The following is a 23244-nucleotide window of genomic DNA, read 5'->3' as shown; positions in this document are numbered from 1 at the left end:
CACGGCAACTGTGTAAAAGTAGCCAAATTCCGCGGGAAAACCACAGACTTGGCAACATTGGCCCTAATATATACACTGAACAAAATTATAAATGCAACAGCTCCCATTTTTCATGAGCTGAAATCAAAGATCTTTTTCTATGTACACAAAAGGCCTATTTCTCTCAAATATTGTTCACAAATCTGTCTAAATCTGTGTTAGTGAGCACTTCTCCTTTGCCGAGATAATCCATCCACCTCACAGGTGTGGCATATCAAGATGCTGATTAGACAGTATGATTATTGCACAGGTGTGCCTTAGGCTGGCCACAATAAAAGGCCACTCTAAAATGTGCAGTTTTATCACACAGCACAATGCCACAGATGTCGCAAGTTTTGAGGGAGCGTGCAATTGGCATGCTGACTGCAGGAATGTCCACCAGAGCTGTTGCCCGAGAATTAAATGTTCATTTCTCTACCATAAGCCGTCTCCAAAGGTGTTTCAGAGAATTTGGCAGTACATCTAACTGGCCTCACAACCGCAGACCATGTGTAACCACACCAGCCCAGGAATTGCACATCCAGCATCTTCACCTCCAAGATCGTCTGAGACCAGCCACCCAGACAGTTGCTGCAACAATCGGTTTGCATAACCAAATAATTTCTGCACAAACTGTCAGAAACCATCTCAGGGAAGCTCATCTGCATGCTCGTCGTCCTCATCGGGGTCTCGACTTGACTGCAGTTCGTCGTCGTAACCGACTTGAGTGGGCAAATGCTCACATTCAATGACGTCTGGCACTTTGGAGAGGTGTTCTCTTCACGGATGAATCCCGGTTTTCACTGTACAGGGCAGATGGCAGACAGCGTGTATGGCGTTGTGTGGGTGAGCTGATGTCAACGTTGTGGATTGAGTGGCCCATGGTGGCGGTGGGGTTATGGTATGGGCAGGCGTATGTTATGGACAACAAACACAGGTGCATTTTATTGATGGCATTTTGAATGCACAGAGATACCGTGACGAGATCCTGAGGCCCATTGTTGTGCCATTCATCCATGACCATCACCTCATGTTGCAGCATGATGATGCACGGCCCCATGTTGCAAGGATATGTACACAATTCCTGGAAGCTGAAAACATCCCAGTTCTTGCATGGCCAGCATACTCACCCGACATTGAGCATGTTTGGGATGCTCTGGATAGGCGTATACGACAATGTGTTCCAGTTCCTGCCAATACCCAGCAACTTCGCACAGCCATTGAAGAGGAGTGGACCAACATTCCACAGGCCACAATCAACAACCTGATCAACTCTATGTGAAGGAGATGTGTTGCACTGCACTGCACTGCCCGCCCCGCGCCAGTGGACACCTACTGTCAGTTCAACCGGAAGTGCGGAGCGCGATTATCTCTTCCTCTTTAATACTAGTTACAGAATAAACATGAAAGAACATCTAAAGGTATGTTGAAAGATATACTACAACTTACTGAAATGGTCATTTCTCTTGTAATCTCTTAATCAGTGTTTCAACGGCGGAAAGACATCAATGAAAGCTTGTAAACAATATGTCATGTACCATTTACCTCAGAAAAGCCATTCAGTGTCCTCCACAGCTTGTTAGTTCGCTAGAGAAATGAACTCTTACGCTTAATATATGCACTGTATTAGCCTATATATTCATTATATTTGACTTAACCTTTAAGTGATGTCTTGGTTATTTAATGTATGTTTATATAAATCTGTCATAAAAATGACAACCACTTTGTAGAAATGATTATATTTCAACAACGAATTGGAGTAAAAACATTTAGTTAATGCAAGTTAATGCAAAAACTGCATTATGTGCAGCTTACATATTTGCATACAATTTGTTATTTGAGTGCTGATTATTTTATCTAAAAATAAAAAGCGATTGAATTTCGGCTAATAGTTTGGGCTCAGTTGTTAAGCTTTAATATTATAGTAGCCTAATGTTCAAGTAAGGGCTTCCTACATAGTTTATAGCATTAGCAAAGACAATTTTTTTTATGCTTAAGAAACTTTTAGTTATAATTTAATATATTTAAAGACAAAAACACAATTTGTTCAGTAAACCACTTTTTAATAATAAAAAAAAGCAATTTTATGTTTAGTTTTCTCCCCATCTGCTGTACCAAAAACCGTACCGAACCGTGACCAAGGCCGTGAGTTTTGTGTACCGTTACACCCCTAATATATACAGATAATAAACAAAATTAAGTTTATATCAGTGAAAGGATTTAAATATTCTTGGATCTTAATGGATTTAAATATTCTTTTAACATATAGCCTATTAATAATAACAAATTATTTAAATTTCATTTGAATTCTGTCACATGCACTACAAATGAAAACAGATGCTCATTTATCATAACAGCTACTGGTGTAGTCTGCAGAAATACAGTCATAAAGTCACTACTTTTTTGGCATGATAGGGCATTTACAGTAGGCCTATTTACAAAATATATACTTTAAGTAACATAATATACAAAAAGGTAGCCTATAGAGATATGGGAATGAAGAGGAAAATAAAGCAAATACATAAAAATAAATTAAAAATATAACCAATAATAACAATAATAATAATAGTAGTAATAATAATAATAATAATAACGTAAAAATATTAAATAAAAAAAGAAACAATCAGTGAATGGATTTAAAAGACTCTTGGATGGGATGGATAAAAATATACACAGCATATTCTTTTAACATTAATAACAAACTTCATTCGAATGCTGCTATAGGCACCATCGCATGGAATAAAATAGGCAATTTGTTAATATAATAATTTCTGAAGTTTTCTTTTCTTAATTAAAAAGAAATGTTGTTATTATTGGCCTATTCATTTCTTATAATTACAGGTTGCTATAGTCGCGCAGGTTGTTTTACACATTTAACTCATGGCCACAAGAAAAATATGTTGTTCCTTAAACATAGGATCTCGAGGCTACGAATTCACATCTCGTAGCCACGACATCAGGATGTCATTAACTTGAAAAAATGATCTTGTGGCCACGACTTATCACGTTCCCATGAGTTAATATGTCATGGCCAGGAAAAAACTAAGTGAGCCAAACATGTCCCCTCCCAGTCACCATACAGATCTAATATGTAATTTCATTTCCAGCTGATTATGTTCAGAGACATAACCAATTTTGTTTTTGTGAACTTTGTGTGTTTGCACTCAGAAAACCATATATCAGAAGCTAATATTGGCAAGGCTTTTTAAACTAATGCAAAGAATAAATATTTCATTATGACCATGACAGAGATGAATCAAAACCAAAGAGATGTTTTATTCATTGTTTGCAGGGTATTTAAGGCACAAGCTGCAAAGGCTCTGCCCACTTCTGGAAAAGGGGGTGGAGAGCAACAGCTCATTTGTATTTAAAAGACACAAAAACATATTTTTGCTTCCACTCAAAAATGGGCATTTACAAAATTGCATAATATTTGATCTGTGTGGTATTTTGAGCTGAGACTTTATAGACATTCTATGGGACACCTGAGACTCATATTATCTTGTATTATTGTATCATCTTGTAAAAAGGAGCATTATAGGACTTTGACAGATGAGTTTGGATGAGTTGACTGAGAGTCCTGATCCGATCACAGCTTCATTTCATAATCCAAATTAAATTTGAGTGCTTAGGTCCAAATGATAGAAGTTAAACTACATCAGATCTTTTCTTTTTGTCCTGCAGCTCGGTGAAGGGCGATGGCATCTGTTAAAGAGCTGCTCAAGAAATCAATGTATGAACTGGAAGGAGATTATCTAAAGGAGTTTCAGTGGCATTTGGAGAATGGTCATGAGAGTATATCAAAGTCTGACATGGAGAATGCAGATAGGTTAAAAACTGTGGATAAGATGGTGGAGTGTTTCGGACCAGAAGAAGCTGTGAAGATCACTGTGGAGATCCTGAGGAAGATAAATCAGAATAATCTGGCTGAGCATCTAGAGAACAAACACAAGCAAGGTAATGTTTAATTTGTTGTGACTGTAATGTAATTGACAGGCAATATGAAGACATGTGCCACTGTTGGAGTTCATTCAGAAGAGATATGGGGTAAATAACAATCACTGCCTGTACATGGAAACAATAAAATATAACAGCAAGCAACAATTACAAGGCCAAGAAGAACAGCAGCAGATCTTATACAAGTACATTTAATAGAACAGTGTCTGATTTTGCTAATGGTTAAATTGTTTACAGTGGTATTAATTAAAACTTCTACAAGCAACTTCTACATGCAAAGACTCCATCATCCATTGCACTGATTACACACACGGCTGAAGCCAATCACACACCCTACATAAGCCATGGACTTCCTCTCTCTCACTGCCGAGTATTGTTTTGCATTTACGCTGTTTTAGTGTAGCCAGTTCCCTGTCCTAGTCGTAGGCTGCGTCCAAAAGCCATACTGTAAATTAGTTCAACAGTTCTGTTTAAATCAATATTGAATTTAAAATCTAAAGTTGTCATCTAAAGGTAAAAGTGAACGCTGCCTCTTTAAAATCGTTAGCTGTAGTGCAGTTGCACGTGAGTCGCAACTTCGAACCATAAAAGTATTATGTTTTGATCAAATTAAAATGTTTTAAAAAAGCTATAAAAGGCTAAACTATTCCATGTTTGACTAAATTATGAAAGAGTTTCCTTTCTATTGTCTATCCGGTCAGGGTTTATATGGATTTTAATAAGTAATTAAATTACTTTTCAGACAGAGTAATTAGAAAAGTATTTTAAATACAACATTGATGATGTAATTAGTAATTAATTACTTTTTTGAAGTAACTTACCCAACACTGGTTCAATGGTGCCAATCCAATAAATGTTCTGAAAAGAATTAGAAAAAAAAGAAAAGTTATTCAGAAATGTTAAAACAGAAACCAACTGCATTCTTGTCTGCATTAGTCAAGGTGTTTCCATCACCATATATGTTGTCAACTTAAGCATAATCAGTGTAAGATGTGCATGTAAACACAATTGCAGTGCAAGTGTGATCAATTTAAATATAGCAGAAATGCAGTTTTTATCACATGTGCCGTAGTTATGTTTGTAATGGGAACTGCAGACCAGGTTACACATTACATATAGGTTTTTATTAAGAATTTATGAAAAACATGATTACTTAGTCTTTGCTTTCTTTTCCCCTCATTTTTAAAGGCTCAACTGCAGACAACAGACAAGCTACTCTTTACACAGAGACCAGCCACAGACTGAAGAACAAATTAAAACGGGACTACAAGTGGATATTCATTGGTAATTCACAGACGGGTCATAAGAAAAACTTGAACGATATTTACACTGATTTATATGTGGTGGAGAATGAGACTGGAGGAAGAGAAAATAACCACGAGGTGATACAGATCGATTTTAATCAAAAACAATGTGATGCCAAGGACACACCAATCCAGTGCAATAATATTTTTAAAGTCCATGAGCATCAACAAAACAAAAAGGTACTGACGATGGGGATCGCAGGCGTAGGAAAAACTGTCTCTGTCAATAAATTCATCCTTGACTGGGTTGAAGGAAAAGAAAATCAGGATATAGCCTTCATTTTCCCTCTGCCGTTCCGTCAGCTAAACCTGATTACAGAGAACTGCAGTCTCATGGGACTGCTTAACAAATACTTCTTTAATGATCCTAAAGAACTGCCCTCTCTTCCTGAAGGTGATGGTAAGGTCTTGTTCATTTTTGATGGGCTGGATGAATGTCGCTTCCCTTTGAGCTTTAAAGATGGTGACAGAATTACAGATGTTCACAAAATAACAACAGTGAGTAAGATAATAACAAACCTTATCAAGACAGACCTTCTTCCCTCTGCTCTCATCTGGATCACATCCAGACCAGCAGCAGCCAGTCTGATACCTCGAAAATTGGTTGTAAAATGTAGGCTATTGGCTGTATGAATTGAAATCAAATGAAATCGATACCTGGAATTCTTCACAGATAGCATACGCAGTTCAACCAATAAAGATCTTCATTGCTGGCAAACAATAGGATGCTTTTGCAGATTTGCTTTCAATTGACTGTAGGTCCACTGCCAGTTCATCCAATGCTCCAAGTGAGAAACCGCCACAAACAATTCAGAGTGTGCAGGGAACTGAACAAATCATTCAAACTGATTCACGAACAAATTTAGACAGTTTTGCCAACTTTTTTGATTAAGTCTTGGAACAGAATCGACTCAAAAGAGTAATTCATTTGTGAATGGGGCATTGTTCATGAAAAAAGAGAGTGCGCTTGGAAACTACACATTTCTTAACATGTACAGTATTGCATTAAAATAATGTAACGAGGAACATCACCCAGCTTAGCTAAGTAAAAGTACAGCTTTTTCATTAGAAATGTACTTAAGTTAAAGTACCCACATTTAAATCTACTCTTAGAAGTACAAATTTTCCCCCCAAAAAATACTCAAGTAAATGTAACGAAGTAAATATACTTTGTTACTACCCACCTCTGCCTATAAACTGCAAGGTGACCAGAAAGGGGAAACACATCAAGCGCAAAGCTTCCTTGATTGGCAGTCAGAAACTGCCAGATCAGATTACCAGCTGTTACAACAGCTCCTGATCAGAAAGTTTTCTGACCCAGAGTCAGAACAAGGACTGATCACCACCGTGGAACTCAGACAAGGCCGACAGGAAACACCACAGGCCTACTACATCAGACTTCGACGGACCTACTTCGGAGCACAGAACGAGCCAGGAATGGAGGTGGATTTCAACTTCAGAACTCTGTTCCTCTGGAATCTGCACCCTGCAGTAAGCCACCACTTAGGGGTCCTGGTCTGCCCGTGCAGTATTTCTACTCAACCTCTGCGGGTCTTAGTCCATAAGGCCTATGTCAAGCAAAAAGTTGCTTCGGAAAAGATGGTAAAACACCCAACCATCTACCCTGTCTCTGACCATCATTCAGAGCTGACTATAGAGGGTGCACAACATGCTCCAAGTCCGAACTCTCACCAGGGCAGGACAATGCGGTTACGTCAGCAGAGATCTTGGGGATTCTAAAGGAATTCCTCCAGGATACTCAGCCAGGGAGACGAGGGGGACAGCTCAGATCTCCTATGATTAGGCATGAGACTTGAAGACCTCAACCAGATCTCTGCTAACCAGCCTTGACCACAGAAACAGCCATTATATCACCAAGCGTCACCATCACCCAACCACTTCAGCTGACGGCCGCACATCCAGAGCAAGCCAACACACTTCATCACACCATCGATGACAGAAGGAGCTCAGACAACACAGTGTGCATGGCATCCTTCAAAAATCATCTCCGTATCTTCTGTCCTGCTAAATAAAAAAATATAGAATAAATTTTTTTTTAATTTTTTATTAAAAATAAAAATACAGTAATTAAGGATAAATATAATATAGTAATTAAAATATTAATAATAATTTTACTTTACAGTTAATTTTATTTTATGGGGAAAATGCAGACAGCCTATAACTGTAAATAATTAGAAAGGAACACTTCAGTAGAGAAAAAAAATATATGGATTATCATGTTTACTTCAATTTTTAAAAAAAAATATTTTCACCTAAAACAGGGTGGTGTGAGCATTATTGAGCACTATAAACACATGTAATATATGTTTCATTCATACTGGAAGCCAGAGGGCACTCTCGCGCAGAAAGTGCAAATATGCCTCACAGAAGTAATATGACTTAGCCTATTACATACCAGGAAATCCATAATACAGCTATTGCTGTAGCTGAATAAAAAGAAGATAAAAAAGCTACGACATTAAATCTGAAGCATTTATTACAGTATAGAATACTTCACCAATTGGGTGCTGCAGCAAAAATGGCCGCCCACTGTTCTGGGTGTGTGTTCACGGTATGTGTGTGTGTGGTACTTGAATGAGTGAAATGCAGAGCACAATTCTGAGTATGGGTCACCAATGGTGAAAAGTGAAAGTGATGTGACGTAGCCAAGTATGGTGACTCACCATACTTGGCTACACATCACGTCACATCACTTTCACTTTTTTTTTCACTTTTTATATATATGGTGAAGAACTTACCCTTCACAATCCTGGATCAAGTCACTCAATCAGAAACCACAGTCACGCTCTTCTTTGAGGTAAATTCTTCCTTGATTATTCCTTACCACATCTTAAAATGGTTAAGTACAAGAATCAGATGAAACTTGATGCATTTTACCTAGTTGATGTGGGCGTTGGCTCTGTTTGCATGGATCGCCTCAGATCATTACTGTATGAATGGCGCGTGCTGTCCATAGGCGTGTTTGCATTAGCAGTAATGAGCTCACACATGAATGACTGTACATCTCTCTTTTTTCATACACATCACATAACAGAGAATATTTGTTTTGGCTTTGAATTAGATCATTTAAAAGTAGGCCCTTAATATAACTGTATAAATAAATTTCTATTTATATATTGTCAGTGGTGGAGTCTAGTTTTTTTAGTGAATATACTCTCACCCATCCCAGAGCAACACCCCATAAGCACCAACACACTCACTAATGCATACAGGTGCTGGTCATATAATTAGAATATCATCAAAAAGTTCATTTTTTTTATTATAAATATTTTTAAAAATGAAACTTTCATATATTCTAGATTCCCTACATGTAAAGTAAAACATTTCAAAAGTTTTTTTTAAAATTTTGATGATTAGAGCGTACAGCTCATGAAAGTCCAAAATCCAGTATCTCAAAATATTAGAATATTTCCTAAGATCAATCAAAAAATGGATTTGCAAAACAGAAAAGTTCAAGTTCTTTAAAGTATGTTCTTTTGTGCACTCAATACTTGATCGGCAGGACATATTACAGCAAATGACTTGCTCCTAGCACAAATTACTGCATCAGTGAAGTGTGGCATGGAAGTGATCAGCCTGTGGCACTGCTGAGGCACTATTGAGCCTTCAGATCATCTGTATATTGTTGGATCGACTGTTTCTCATCTTTCTCTTGAAAATATCCCATAGATTCAGGTCAGGCATATTGGCTGGCCAATAAAGCACAGTAATATCATGGTCAGCAAACCACTTGGAAGTGGTTTTTGCACTGTGGGCAGATGGAAGCATAAAGTGCTCCAAAATCTCCTGGAAGATGACTGCATTGACTTTGCACTTGATAAAACACAATGGACCAACACCAGCAGATGTTACAGCCCCCCCCAAATCATTATTGACTTCAGAAACTTCACACTAGACTTCAAGCAGCTTGGATTCTGTGCCTCTCCAGTCTTCCTTCAGACTCTTGGACCATGATTTCAACATGAAATGCAAAATTTACTTTTATCTGAAAAGAGGACTTTCGACCACTGTTCACTGTCCAGTTCTTTTTCTCCTTAGCCCAGGTAAGATGCTTCTGACGTTGTCTCTGGTTCAGAAGTGGCTTGGTAGTCCTTTTCCTGAAGATGTCTGAGTGTGGTGACTCTTGATGCGCTGACTCCGGCTTCATTCTACTCATTGTGAAGCTCTCCCAAGTGTTTGAATCGGCTTTACTTGACAGTATTCTCAAGCTTGCGGTCATCCCTGTTGCTTGTGCACCTTTGCCTACCCAATTTCTTCCTTCCAGTCAACTTTGCATTTAATATGCTTTGATATTTCACTCTGTAAACAGCCACCCCATTCAGTAATGACCTTCCGTGACCTCCTCTCTTTGTGGAGGGTGTCAATGATTGTCTCCTGGACCATTGCCAAGTCAGCAGTCTTCCCCATTAGTGTGGTTTCAAAGAACAAAAGATACCCAGAATTTATACTGTAGGGATGGTCATATAATGAAACTCAAATGTAAATATTCTAATATTTTGAGATACTGGATTTTGGACTTTCATTAGCTGTTTCATTAGCTGTTCATTAGCATTAGATGAATCAACGCTCTAATCAACAAATTAAAAAAAAAAAACATGTAGGGAATCTAGAATATATGAAAGTTTCATTTTTTAAAATTATTTACAATAAAAAAAATTAACTTTTTCACGATATTCTAATTATATGACCAGCACCTGTATAGTATGCATCTGATCTAAGCTACATGTAATTGAGAACATTCTGAAAGACTGCTTATGTGTGTGTTACACAAGACTTTAACAGCCAATGACATTTACAGCTGTAGAGAATGGACTGATTTTCTACTGTTTAGTGTCAATCAACATCTAACTCAGCCAGTTAAGATCTACATTTAGCCTTAGATGTTAAATGAATATGGTCCTTGGAGCGCAGGTTTAATCAGCTGGCAATTTTCAATGTCCCAAAGCCTGTGCTGTCAGTGCCTCCTCTGATTTCTCTCCTGGGGTGTCTTTGAATGATGCCAGCGCTTCAGAAGCTGGTCTGCTCTCAAGAGTGTGATTGAATGGGCCTGGAGTTGCTGAAACAGGTTTGCAAGTTCAGACAGAGCATCATACATGAGTCCAATGTTTCTGTATGTTTGTCTCTCTCAGGGATGAAAACTATATATAGGGTGGCAAAGGGGTGGCATGAAGTCTATGAGGGGTGGCAACACCAAAGCAAGCGATGTGGGAATGTCTGTGTGAGTTCACCCAGAACACCCTATCAACCACATAGCAACACCCCAGCAACTGCATAGCAAGAGCCTAGCAACCACCCAGAATCTCCTAGCAACCACCTCGCAACACTTTAGCAAACACCCAGAACATCTAAATATTCAGTTGGCTTTATGGCAAGCCAGCATAAATTTGTCTTTCAAACTTTTTAATCTAGTAATTGTTTTTCTTGATTGCTAACACACAATTCATGAAACAATTCAACATTTTCTCACAACTATAAACACAATCTCAAAATACACCAACTTATACAAACCTCAAACTTCCAGGTCAAAAAAAAGTTCTAGTCAAAAACTTCTCTTCTCAAAATCAATCTTTGGCTTCAGATGACACACAAAACTTAAAAAATACACACTACTGCACTGCCCAGTGAACACTAGTGAGATTAATAATAATAATAATTCCTTACATTTATATAGCGCTTTTCTGGGCACTCAAAGCGCTTTACATATTGAAGGGGGAATCTCCTCAACCACCACCAATGTGCAGCATCCACCTGGATGATGCGACGGCAGCCATATTGCACCAGAACGCCCACCAGCTTATTGGTGGAGAGAAGACAGAGTGATGAAGCCAATCAGTGTATGGCGACGATTAGAAGGCCATGATGGAAAGAGGCCAATGGGCAAATTTGGCCAGGATATTGGGGTTACACCCCTACTCTTTTCGAAGGACATCCTTTTTAACGACCACAGAGAGTCAGGACCTCAGTTTAACGTCTCATCCGAAGGATGGTGCTTTTTTGACAGTATACACTATACTGTCAAAAAAGCACCATCCTTCGGATGAGATGTTAAATCACCCCATCACTATACTGGGGTGTAAGGACCCACACAGACCACAGGGTGAGCACCCCCCCTGCTGGCCTCACTAACACCTCTTCAGGCAGCAACCTAGATTTCCCAGAAGGTCTCCCATCCAGGTACTAACCAGGCTCAGCCCTGCTTAGCTTCAGTGGTTGGGCAACCAGTCTTGGGCCACAGGGTGATATGGCTGCTGGCGATCAATTCATTTAACACTGTTACAAAAACCTTATCTTATTGGGATTCAGGAATTACAGTTGTTTTTTTTTTATTTGCTTTGGTACCATTTTCACAAGTAAGGTGTACATTTTCAAAAATAATTAGTACAAAACTCCAAACTGATCACACTTGTAACACTGCTAGTAATTCTTTCAAAACCGGATCTCATGCTTTCATTCTAGTTGTACATATTTTCATTCTACATAATCATTGTTTCAAAACACAATATCATTGTGATATGTAAAGAGAACATTTGGTTTAATCACAGAAACACAACAGTATGTTCTTCTTTAAGTTTAGTACTTTTAACCTGCAGTTAATTTAATAGCAAACAATGCAAGATACATGTTTCAAATCACCCTGGTTGCTGAAATAATTACAGAAAATGCACTTGCATTACCTAAATTACATAATTGACATAAAATCCATGATGTTTGTAATATATTCAGTGTGTTATCAACAGGTGTGAAGTATGACACAGTCATGAGGTTTTGTGTAGAACAGAGTGTGCTGCCAATACAGTAAATGTTCTTACTGTTTTCCTCATGGTTGTGTGTTGTGAACCAAATGTCCAAACCAAAAGGATGGTAATACCAGTAATTTTAGACCTAGTGGGGACATGTGGTTCACAATGCAGGGTTTACCATGAGTTTACCATGACCCCACACACTCGCTTTGACAATTGTGGTCATCATCTAAGATAAATTGCTTATAATGTAAAAAAAATTCATTACATTTGGTTATCCATATCGGAAAATGCCAACACGGTCTATAGAAACTATGCCCATAGAATCAATATCTATAGAAATATATAGGTGTACCAAATGATCCATTGATTAATCATTAAGTCCAGTTGGATTAAATAATAGACAAATGCATTAAATTGAATGAGAAGAGATGCAAATCAAAAGTTTGATAGTAATAGCATTATTAAAGACAGTTACTGTGAATGAAACATTTATATAGATGAAACACTTATTTTGTGTAGTGAAAACAATGCTTTGTGATTTTGTGCATTGTACTAACACAATTGAAAATATGCTGAAATGTTTGAAAAAACTTTTCAAATGATGATCTGTTGTGATATTAGTACTAAGAGTTTTGAAAATTTACCAGTTGCTTGTGAAAATTGCACCAAAGCAATTAAAAAACTGTATTTTGCAGCTCAATGTCTACTACACTATACAAAAATAAATTTACAGATGCAGATACAGATACAGTAAAATACAGCAATTAACTTTTGGAAAAAAAATTATTCGACTGGTGTGTCATAAGTTTTGCTTCCTAATGTTGTCATTGTTAAATGTTTTTTCCGATTCACAAACAAATGGAAAAACAATTAGTAAGGGAACTTGGCTGCGCTGTGTGTTTTTGACTTCCAAAGAACCAGTTCGTAAGAGTCATTTGTTAATGAAGCTGACTGCACTGGCTGCGCTGCATGCGCGTGCAACAATCATGCAAAGTTTATTGAAAGACGTGTTTTCTTGACATTATTTTGCGTTGCGGTGTCTTTTTTATGTCATCACATTGAAGCCCCGCTGCTGAAAAGCAGTACTTGAAACATGGCTAACATTTATATTTTATTCTGTGATAATTCTGGGGTGGCAAAGCTTTTTCTTAGGGTGGCAGTTGCCAACTCTGTAGATCCGCCCCTGCTTGCTTTGCTGTTTGGTATCCTGCAGCATTTACAAAGTGTGTCATATGTGACACGGAAATAATTTTACATTCATTGAATTCTGCTACACTCAAAAATTAAGATTTAAAGGATTGCATCATTACTTGTTTATAACTGTTTTTCAAATATTTTCATTGTTATAGCAAATACATGGTTGCGCAATTGAATTAACATCATTCAATCACACTTTTAACTAACCTTATTAAAATAAAAAAACACAATCTCCTTATTTTTTGCATTATCATTATTATTCTGTAACTCTGACTGCATGTGCTGAAAAAATTGAGAAATAATATTTCATAAAAACGTTTAAAATTGCCAGAGAAGTAAGGTAACGCCAGTGACAAAAAAATGGGTACATGCGGTCTTTAAATAAATGCACAAAAAAAAAAAAAATCATTAAGCTGTCATTTATGTGTATCCATAAAGTAAAAGTGTAATATAATAATGTGGTCTAAGTTTAAATTTTAGAAAAAGAAATACATTTTAAGACATTTTGTCATACCAAAAGTGGACGTTTCTGTAGAATGTCCCAACTACCAAATCAGACAAACCGCTGTATCACGTAATGTTAGTGTGGGCGTATATTAGGCTAACGAGTGTGACATACGCCTGATCAATGTTTATTAGTTTCTGTAAGTAATCAATACTCCTAGATAACCAATACCAACTTTGCTATTGCCTGATACATGATAATAATCTGTACAATAATGTGATCTGAGCACAGTAGTTAGCTAACATGTATATATCTACAAGCTAACACCGGTCTCTGCCCTGTTCTCCACTGGTTCTCCTCACACAATAACTCAATTTGTCTCTTTTGACCATTATTCTGTCTAATCCTGGCTTGTCCCTGCTCTCTTGGCCGCATAGCAGGCTAATTGTATGGCTTTAGTCTGTGAGTATGAGTATAAGTATGAATAAACATTTACAATTTCCTCAGCGCCCGAACTGCCATTACGATCCATTGTTTTCCTATTGTTTATATTGACCGCACGCCCTCCCGTTACGTCACTTCCGATTTGGCATTTTTCAGATGCGGAAGTAAAATTTTCTCACAAAAAACGATTCCAGAAGCCTAATTAGCATATTTATATGTGTATTTTAAAGAAAATCTAGTTCCTACATTATTTTTCTATACATTGAATCACTGAAGCTCTAACCTGCAATATGCACTTTAAAACTTTTACTACACCGATTCTTCTACCCCTGTTCTATAGGCCTACATGCAGAATATGTGGTCTACTTTGAGAACCACTGCCATAGAGAGTGGGATGGTGTCTCCTTGGTAGTTAGTGCCTCAGGTACTGCAGGGGAAAATGTTTTGCAACGGCGTTCGAGTGCATGAATAGCAGTTGGCGCTCTGCCTTTATTAGCGGCACCGAACTCCAATTACACTGAATCGTTCTTCTTCAGATTCTTGACTTGTCACTGTCTGAACAAGCCCGGCACAGAAGCTGCTCGCCATAGAAAACCACCGCTTCAGCGGACGGAATCACAAGCTGCTATCGTGACCCGCTGCTGTACGTGTTCCTGTGAGAAGATGGAACTGAGAAACTGTGCTTGTGAGGCGCTGTCAAAAACGGTTATAGGCTATATCGCCACATTTATATGTCCTTCATCCAAATATTTTTTGTATTATTTACATTTTTTGTTTATTTAAATTAGAAATTCTGATCTATTATTCTCTTTTACTGTTATATTTTCTAATGCAGGTGTTTTTCATTGCTCAATGTAAATTTTAATTTTTGATTTTAATTTAAAATTTATTTATTTATTTATTTATTTATTTTTAATTTTTGTTCCGTTTTTATAATTTTTAGTGTAATTATTAGTCCCCCCAATAATTAGAAATGGCCAAATGGCCCAATATTTGAAATTCTTGCACTGCTCTGCTGCCCTTCATTACAGCACTCTGCATGTTGTTAGGATGACAAAAAGGTTTAATACATTTTTAGTCTGGTCTGCCTCGGCGTCTAAGAGCGCTCCTCAATGTCAAGATGATTGAGATGGCCAATCAAATCAAAATAGGCGGGGTTTACGTTCTCTTTTCACTCGTGCACAGTCTTCACAGCACAGACGGGCGCGTCAATCGATCTCAAAATGTGTCCCTGCTCTTGATATACAACCATTAATGGACATCTTTGATTTTAATTAGGAAAAAAAACTTGTTAGCAAAAACTGTAAATCAGTGTTTTAACTGTGCTGTGCTGTTAACAGACATCAAAAGTGGAAAAAGCTGGTAAAAACTCACATGTACGCACAAACTGACAACCAATCACTCCTTTCAGATGTCATTAGAAACTGTAATTGATAATTAGATTAATCGCCTACAGTCACTGCACTGCTGTGTATCTGTGGATCAACATGTGCCCAAAAAGATGGAAATATCTGAAATCATTGTGGGACATTTTATGTTCTCCATGAGGAAACCAGCTCATAAATCATACAGAATCATGATTATTGAAAATGTAAAACAGCAGAAAGTTTCCTGTGATGGTAGATTTATGGTAGAGTTAGTGTAAGAGGAGAGAATATACAGTTTGTACAGTACAAAAACCATTACGTCTGTGATTGATTGTGTCTGTGTGTGTTTTCCAGTGTGGATCATGGAGGAGAGATCAGGATTACACCAGTGCCACGAAGATGTACGTCTACACACACACACACTCTTACACACACACACACACACACACACACACACTCACTCACTCACTCACTCTCTCTCTCTCTCTCTCTCTCTCTCTCTCATAGCACTTGTTTTCTATCCAACATGAACATATAGTCAAAGTGCAATAACTGTCAAAATACTAACAGTTGATGGCATTATGAAAACTGCATTACTGTCATGTTTCAGTTCTACCTGCAGAAAATATGAAATCCATTGTTTTTAATATTAAGGTTGTTTTTTTTTTTGTTTTTTTTTGGTTGAGTGTTGAATGTGTGCATTCTTGACAACAGAAGTGAATGAGGTCACATGAGTCCTCTATGCAGAACTTCAGTTGAAATCTCTTTCTGGGGGTCTGGTGTTGATGGTGCCCACTTGGTAGTTAGTGCCCTACACAGACCACATATTCTGCATATATGGAACAGTGGTAGTGGAATCATTGTAGTAAAATAATTAAGTGAAGCTTTTACTAAAATGAAAACATGAAACTGCTGCCATTGATCAACAACAAATCCAACATACATGACCTTTGGTTACTGTTGAAGCTTTTTCTGCCACAGAATAAACAGTACAAAAGGTAATTGTGACTATCTCACAATTATATATATATATATATATATATATATATATATATATATATATATTTGCAATTGTAAGTTTATATCTCACAATTCTGACTATTTCCTGACTATTTAGGAATGGAATTGAGAGAGAAAAAAGTCAGAATTGTGAGATAAAAAGACATAATTACCTTTTTTATTTTCTATTCATGGCAGAAATAAGCTTTCATAGGTTACACATGTGTAAGTGAAAAAAAAAAAACAGAGATGCACATCCAGCACACATTATTCCTCCTCTCCCATTCCTCTTCTTCTCCCTTTTCCTGATCCAACTTCTCCTCTCTTCCTTCATCTGTTCTAGTGATCGACCAATATTGATTTTTTTAGAACTGATACCAATACCGATAATTTTTGTGTATGTGCCCGATAACTGATATGCTGAATCTATATTTATTTACTGTTATACTTCTGTTTTTGACCCGATTACAACACCACTGAACTGGACAAACCATTTTATTTATAACAATCATGCATAGAAAACAAAACAAATCTTATTTATACACCAATAAATTTTGTTCATTTTAATCTTCATATTACAAAATAATTGTATTTATAAAAAGCATCAGCAGCAACACTTATGTTAACAATAAGCAAAATAAATGTAGAATGTCTAATGTTTTCAAATGGAGAATATAAATTTGCAGAAACTTTGCAACTTTATCAACTGTTAAATAACTGAATAATATTCTCTGGAATATTGGAATATAACAAACAAAACATCGTATTTTATTGCATTTCTCAACTGGTATGTTATATCAGAATTATTATTAATGTTTTTGTCATTCTAGATTATGAAATATCTGCTGACAAAGCGCTGTTTATCTATGCATTTACAGAGAACTACACTCAAACTGATAATAAATCATTAATTTCCATAGAGTTGTGTTTACTTGGATGTTTATTAGCATGTGCCATGGATAAATAAAATTAAATAGCCTCCGAACGGATAATAAGGAAATTATTTTAATCAAACCATGTGTTGATGAAAAAATACGAGAACAATGTAAGTGCTAGTTATTAAAAATAATGCATTAATGTTTTTGAAAAAAATATGAAACAGTTTTAAAATTACAGTAGTATTAAACATTTTTAATGACTGTTATTCATTGACTGTTAATCATTGCAGTTTGAGCTGCACGCGCTGAAGCTGAAGAGAATCAAAACCCGTAAACTGAAGGTTAAATAACTCAATGGAACACATTCTATAATATAATTCAGATATTTATAAAAAAATAAAAATATTACAACTAGTATTTGCACAAAATCACACACAGATGAACTTGAACTAAGTAACGTAGTCAATAATGTAGCTCCTGTTGTGGATGCGTTCTTCCTGTAACACCGAAACGCAGCAACTAAGCCCAAAGAATTCACCACGTATATACGATTATAATGTCATGTATAAGAAGACAGTCCCAATCGTATTTGTTAATGTTTTGCATTGCTGTTTGAGCACTGATCATAAAGCTCTGCGGGTTATTTACCTCAACAAAACACATCCTTTATGAGATTAATCAGATATTTGTACTACATAAATTTAATATTGCGAGTTTTATCTGCACAAAATGACGCGAATGCACAAGTGAAGCATGAACTAATGTGCTAATCAGAATGTTTAAAAAAGTGAAATCGCAATGAACCACCCCTTTAATTTGTATTACAGAAGCAAATATTACAATTTATTTCAATTGCTAACATACTTTTTTTTCTTACCAAAATCATGGATCTTTCTGATCTTATTTACAAATGCTTAAACACAGCAAATCAGAAATGAAGACTGAATGTTAATCATTAAATATAGTATAAAACCTATACTTCTGCAACAACAACAGCTCAAAAGTATTGAAAAAAGATATAAAACAAATACTGAAACATAAGCATTGTTAATTAGCAGATCACTGAAATATTGAGAAATAGCAGTCAGGTGTTGAAGATACAAAATATTTAAAATATTATCCGATTATGGTAAAATGCTTAAATATCGGGGAAAATATCGGTAAATCGATATATCGGTCGATCTGTTCCTCTAACTCACCCAGACATATTTTCTCTCTCTGCTCCTCTGTGTTGTTCTTCATCCACACTGAACAAATCTGATTCAAAGAGTCTTATTTTACTGTGTGTTCATGTAATGAAAGATCTTCAACACCTGACTGCTATTTCTCAATATTTCAGTGATCTGCTAATTAACAATGCTTATGTTTCAGTATTTGTTTTATATCTTTTTTCAATACTTTTGAGCTGTTGTTGTTGCAGAAGTATAGGTTTTATACTATATTTAATGATTAACATTCAGTCTTCATTTCTGATTTGCTGTGTTTAAGCATTTGTAAATAAGATCAGAAAGATCCATGATTTTGGTAAGAAAAAAAAGTATGTTAGCAATTGAAATAAACTGTAATATTTGCTTCTGTAATACAAATTAAAGGGGTGGTTCATTGCGATTTCACTTTTTTAACTTTAGTTAGTGTGTAATGTTGCTGCTTGAGCATAAACAGTATCTGCAAAGTTACAGTGCTGAAAGTTCAATGCAAATGGAGATACTGACTTTTAAAGTTATGGCAGTTTAATGCCTACAAAAATGACCGGTTTGGACTACAACGAGCTTCTTCCCGGGTTGGTGACATCATAAACCCTGCAAAACACGCCCCCGGTAACACGCGACAAAGTGGGCGAGGCCATGTCACGCGGCATAATGGAAGCGGAAGAGTTGTGTACACCGGACGCGAGCGACGCGTCAAAAGATAATAACCCATTATAATAATAATCTGTGATATTTTCACACTGGATGCGCCGCTGAAGACATCTTTCAGAATCTACACGAGTTCAAACTGGATTTACACAAAGGCTTTTACTGACAGAAGCAGTTCCCACTTTAAAAGCAGAAGCTGCTGTTTATTGGCTTCAAACTGCAAGTACATTTTATTGTTTGTACATGTCCTTTAAACGTAATGTTATAGCTCTGTTGCTATTTTTGGTTGCATCAAGGACATGTACAAAGAGCAACTAATTTTTGCTTTGCTCGCCAGTTAGCTAAATTATATTGCATACTTCTCCAACAAACTTCTATGTTCACAGACAAACAGTTGTTCATGCTATAAATTAAACGCTACCTTTACAAAAATGCTACTACTCAGTCATGTATTCGGCTACAGTAAAGCTTTAATCAGGATAAAAGAGTATATTGAAAGCTAACAAACAGCAGTTACAGCATATCTAAACACTGAGACACAAATAAAAAATGAAATACCATTCAGAAATGTCCTTTAAAAGCCGCGATTGCAGAGGTTCTGCTTGACCCTCTTCATCTGGGTCTGATTCAGGCTCAATTTGATACAGCAATATAGACGCCATTATTTACATTTCCACTGAAGCACAAGTAACAACGAATGGTAAGGGGCGTGGTGTTTCCAGACGCTTCAGCGAATCACGATACACTGGGCCAGCTAACCAACCTGAGCACATTGCGTATTTCGGCTTCATAGAACCAGGAAGTCAAACAAGCCGTTCATATGACAGTGGAAACAGAGGTGTAGAATAAAGGTAAAATATATGAAAAATACAGTGTTTTCAAAAAAACGAAGCATTAAGACATGTTAAACTGCGCCCCAAAAACACAATCAAGCCTAGAAAAAAAAAACACTGAACCACCCCTTTAACTTGTCCTAAATTAACTGGTTAGATCTGAACTGAAGATAGAAAGTTTCTGTAATAAATGATACACTGATGTGTTTTATCTCCATCAGATTCCCATCAGCTCACTCTGGATCTGAACACAGTGTATAAACACCTCCGTCTGTCTGAGAGGAACAGAGTGATTACATTCACTGGCACAGATCAGTCGTATCCTGATCATCCAGACAGATTTGATGTTGTGTATCAGGTGTTGTGTAGAGAGAGTGTGTGTGATCGACACTGTTACTGGGAGATTGAGAGGAGTGGAGAATATGGTGTGGACATATCAATGTCATATAAGAGCATCAGCAGGAAGGGACAGAGTAATGAGTGTGCGTTTGGACGTAATGATCAGTCCTGGAGTTTGTACTGCTCTCCTGACAGTTACTCATTCATACACAATAACATAGAGACTAAACTCCCAGTAAAGCCCATCATCAGCAGTAGAATAGGAGTGTATGTGGATCACAGTGCAGGAACTCTGTCCTTCTACAGCGTCTCTGACACAATGAACCTCATCCACACAGTCCAGACCACATTCACTCAACCGCTCTATCCTGGGTTTAGGGTTTATAAAGGGTCATCAGTGAAACTGTGTTGATGAATCAGACTGTAGAGAAATTCTACCCATAATGCTTTGAGCTGATGATGAATCAGTGACTGTCAAACTTGACTAGATGATCCGAGATAAGAGGCTTGACACAGAAAGACGATGAACGCTTATATTTACAGGATTTTTCAACACGTTTCAAAAGCAACATTTGTCTGGCGTCACAAACACCTTTGTCATAATATTGTGTTTTTGGATTTATCATAAACACACAGTTATTCAAAACCTAAAGCTCTTCTTTCATGAGCTCCTGTGATCATTTGGGGTGTCACACATATGGCCCGCGGGATGATTTGAACTATAATAATAATAAAATATAGAGATGCACTAGTCCACTGGTCACAAATCCAAACGTTTTTAGTGTTATTTTTGCTCAATCTTTATTCCGGGCTGGCAAACAAGGTGCTGTAATAATTTCCTAAAATGTAATTTGTGTGAAAATATTTATAATGTCTGTAAACAGGAAGTTAACACAGGCGAACGGACACAAAGAGGAGAACAGAGGTGCCACATTGAAAATAATTTACCATACACAAGCTCACTGTTCGCCAAATATAGGAAGAATAATATAAATATTGAATTGATGTTGATATGAATGTATCTCTGAAGGGAACTGTCTTCAGAAAAGTTTTGATGGCTTTTCCTCTTATCTCCGTTTAAAGTATTTATAAGTATCTATTTATTAACGCAGCGCTGCTTTGTGTACAGCGGTAACCATGGAAACGCTATATCACTGCTGTCCCATAAGCGCCACCTACTGTCAGAGAGTGAATCTGCATCTTCATTCAGTCCGTCTGCTGATTGTGTTTTGTGCAGGTGCCTTATGAAGCATAATTTCACAAAGCTAAAGGCAGACCATGCTGTTTCTGCTGTTAATCTTAAAATTATACAATAATTTAAATTAAAAACAACTGATCATGTGCATAACATCTTTGTTGGGATTGTGATAAAAATGCAGTACCTCTAATATAAAAAAGCTACACATATTTTTTTTAACAATTAAACAACAAATAAATTTGCTTAAAAAAAAACAAAAAAAACAAAACTGCAACCAGTATCAGAATCGGCCAATTTGCTTCTAACAAATTTGGAATTGGCCACAAAAAATAAAAAAAAAGGTGCATCACTAATAAAAAAAATAAAGCATATTAAAATGTAATATTTTTTCGCTGTAAAAACAAATGCAGTTTTAATGTGCAGTGTAATAGTTTTCTTGAGATTCCTTTAAATATCTGAATTTACAGAAGAAAAACGGCATATAAATGATTTTAGAAGACTTTTATTTTGAAGTTAATCATCTGTCATTGTGTGAGTGAAATGTGTTGTTTGGCTTCATTAATGGGGGTAAAAATACTGTAAAAGAGTTTTATCTTATAAGTCTGTTTCTTCTTTCACAGTTTCACATTTCTAAGGTGTAATTTCAACAACATTGTGTTACGATCTCTGTATCTGAAAATACAAAAGTGAGGAAAACATTATTGTAAATAAAAGTCTTATTGTGTTTATGTTCTAGATTCACCATGAGCTTGTTTAACGTTGTTTACTTTTGATATTATCATTTATTACTACTATTATTAATAATATTTTATGTATTATTATTTGTATCATTTTATTATTAATGTTTATTGTGATTGATTATATTTTCCCTTTATTGATTAATAATTACTCTGTTATGTTGTAATGTATTTGTTCTTTCATTTCATGTGAATGTATTTTCAGAAACGGCCTTATTTCAAACACTGTATTTCCTTTCAGCGATGAGTAAACACATAAATATAGGTAAATACATTTATAAAGAGTGATGTTCATGTTTTCTTTACATGTTTAAATGTTAGAGTTAGCAACAAAAAAATAACAAAAAACAAAACAAAAAAACAAACAACTATGAGCCAGAGGTAATATAATTTAACGTAAATTAATATTGAAAAAAGGAGAGAAAGGTCCCTTTTTTTTTTCTTCCTTGTACATCATAAAAAGGCATAAATGTTATATTTTGTGCACAATGAACTGGACTTTAGGGCTTTGACATTGCTGGAAGAGGAGATAGTGCCCAAATAACATTTCAGGTCTTGACAAAAAATAATAAAAAGAGGTTTAACAGACAAAAATTTACACTTATGTATAAAAAACTTGGCAAGAAAAATAAATATACTTGTCTTTTAGATTTTTATCAAAGTTATATAATCCAAATAATACATCCTTAAACACCAAAGAAAAATCTTCAAAAAAAGAAGCACGTACAAATAAACAAAATTTCTTCCAAAAAATAGCTACATGAACACACTCCCAGAAAAGGTGAGGGATAGATTCATCTTCCGCCCCACAAAAAGAGCATAGAGAATCCTTCCCAGGAAACATTTTTTTGATATAAAGATTGACAGGGTAAAAACGGTGTAACAACTTAAACGATACCTCTTTAACC

At 36.2% G+C, this 23244-nt stretch overlaps 2 protein-coding genes and 1 pseudogene across 5 annotated transcripts in view; all 3 read left to right on the top strand.

The window, feature by feature from the left end:
- The window catches only part of LOC127511216 (NACHT, LRR and PYD domains-containing protein 3-like), a 35667-nt gene extending 15289 nt beyond the window's left edge, over positions 1 to 20378 (top strand). The window contains exons 3-6 of one of the 3 annotated variants that reach the window (XM_051891972.1): positions 3703 to 3975; positions 5164 to 5259; positions 15851 to 15897; positions 20284 to 20378. In XM_051891972.1, coding sequence (XP_051747932.1) covers positions 3717 to 3975; positions 5164 to 5259; positions 15851 to 15897; positions 20284 to 20310 — 429 coding nt within the window. In that variant the 5' untranslated portion in view covers positions 3703 to 3716 and the 3' untranslated portion in view covers positions 20311 to 20378. Of the gene's footprint in view, positions 1 to 463; positions 1440 to 3702; positions 3976 to 5163; positions 8423 to 15850; positions 15898 to 20283 lie in introns of those variants that run through there. The other 2 variants (XM_051891971.1, XM_051891970.1) reach the window with 2 other exon arrangements.
- Positions 1 to 23244, top strand: part of LOC127511071 (NACHT, LRR and PYD domains-containing protein 12-like) — a 70844-nt gene that overhangs the window by 14848 nt on the left and 32752 nt on the right. The window lies entirely within an intron of this gene.
- Positions 1 to 23244, top strand: part of LOC127511261 (polyglutamylase complex subunit TTLL1-like) — a 92865-nt pseudogene that overhangs the window by 65080 nt on the left and 4541 nt on the right.

This window comes from Ctenopharyngodon idella, chromosome 4 (genome assembly GCF_019924925.1).
Source record: "Ctenopharyngodon idella isolate HZGC_01 chromosome 4, HZGC01, whole genome shotgun sequence".
Classification (NCBI taxonomy): domain Eukaryota; kingdom Metazoa; phylum Chordata; class Actinopteri; order Cypriniformes; family Xenocyprididae; genus Ctenopharyngodon; species Ctenopharyngodon idella.
The sequence above is the reverse complement of the archived record's forward strand: the minus strand, read 5'-3'. Positions and strand labels throughout refer to the sequence as shown.